The 1648-nt window shown below is 28.0% G+C and overlaps 1 protein-coding gene across 1 annotated transcript; it reads left to right on the top strand.

Annotated features, from left to right (window-relative positions):
* Nucleotides 1-420: 420 nt before the first annotated feature.
* On the top strand, nucleotides 421-1206 carry LOC108689478 (uncharacterized protein C1orf131 homolog). The gene is made up of 2 exons (XM_018196242.1): nucleotides 421-499; nucleotides 697-1206. Exon 2 carries the CDS (start codon nucleotides 709-711, stop codon nucleotides 1204-1206), a length of 498 nt encoding a protein of 165 aa, XP_018051731.1. The 5' UTR covers nucleotides 421-499; nucleotides 697-708.
* The last annotated feature ends 442 nt before the right edge of the window (nucleotides 1207-1648 follow it).

Raw genomic sequence — 1648 nt, forward strand, 5'->3', positions numbered from 1 at the left:
ATATGTACAATGATAAAACTAATGAATTTTTTAATTTTGAATAAAACATGAAAATTATAAATTATTAAACATATGATATATAAATAACGCTATGATTTATAATTCGCGCTAATTGTTTCTATTTGTGGATTCAACGAATTACGTTTTTAAAAAAAATAAAAATACTATAATTTAAAAAGTTCAGTTATAAAAAGCAAATATATATAGGAGTTATGGCTCATATTTTGGATGTCGATTGATGCCGATTGTCGAAGTACTTTGCCATGCGGCAAAGTACAAAGCGATAGCCAACGAACATGCAGCTCCTAAGAAAAAACAATATGTTATAATGTTATCTGTCTGTCATTGAAATGACAGGTTTGAGAAGTTCATGAAAATGTATCTTAATCTATATGAACACGCCAAAACGCGAACTGTTCTTAGAACAAACTTGTGATTTGTTGTGTATATTCATCCAATTTCACTAACGAGATGTGATTAGTTATGATTAGAGATTGCTGTAAGTCCATAAATTAAATGTCATGATTATTAATCGTCGAATACATGCATTTTTGTTTTTAAAATATTTTCAACGTTTATTTATTCCGTAATTCTTTTCGAGGTTATGAAAATTACTTTTCTTTTGTATACTGTTAATAGAGAGGTTAGACTAAAAGATAAATAAAGCATTTTTCTTTTAATATTAATTTTTTTTAGTGTGAGGAAAAAATGGAAGACTTTGTACCAACACGTGGCTCCCAAGTCAAGAAAACTATGACGAGTGATTATATATCTGTGAATTATACAGCGCCAAAGAAAAAAATGAAATCTGCAGATGACTTAAATAATAAAGAAAAGCTTGAGGAATCTACGAAACAAACACCTGCTGAACTAAAACAACAACAAGAAAAAGAAATGAAAAAGTTGCGATATGAGATTATCAAATTTGGTATGTCTGGTTTTGAGAAACCAAAGGCGAGGAGAGCAAAGGTTGAGCTCGCTATTAGCTTAGGTGCAATACCTCCCAAGAACAGAAGGATGAATTACAAAGCATTAAAGACGCGTCAAAAGATAGAGAAAGAGAAGAAAAAGGAAGAAGGACACAAGTCTGGATTCACCAGTAGTTTACTCAAACCTAAGTCTAAGAAAGCACAAAAGAAGGATAGTGGTATTCTACAAGTTTATGGGAAAGTACCGAAAGATATCTTGCCCAAGAAAAAGAGTTGAAAATAAAAATAGTTTCTAAAACTTTACTAAAACTCTATACGAAATTAGTAGAGTAAAGTAGAAATATGTTCTAAATAAAATATCTTGTAAGGACTGTTAAGAATAAAAACTATATATTTGTAATTAATAATTACAATTAATTTATCAACTAGATTTTAATTAGATTGTACACAAATTAATTTTTAAAAAAACATTAATAAAATTTACGAATTCAAAATAATACACAAATTGTGGTGGTTCCTTCAGAAAAAGGACAAGGATATATGAAGAAAAAGAGGCAAATTTATAACTGCAAACATTTAAAATATTTTCTGTTGATTCATCGCTTTTTCATTACAACATCAACTATCTATTGTCTAACAATAATATCTCTTCTGCATGTTGTATACTATGTATGAAGAATAACAAGTAATAAAATAATATATTTTTATATAATATATAT

Source organism: Atta colombica, unplaced genomic scaffold (genome assembly GCF_001594045.1).
Source record: "Atta colombica isolate Treedump-2 unplaced genomic scaffold, Acol1.0 scaffold27, whole genome shotgun sequence".
Classification (NCBI taxonomy): Eukaryota; Metazoa; Arthropoda; class Insecta; order Hymenoptera; family Formicidae; genus Atta; species Atta colombica.

What these genes read in the sequence shown, in the direction of transcription:
- LOC108689478 (XM_018196242.1), top strand. Translation starts at nt 709, where the DNA reads ATGGAAGACTTTGTACCAACACGTGGCTCCCAAGTCAAGAAAACTATG.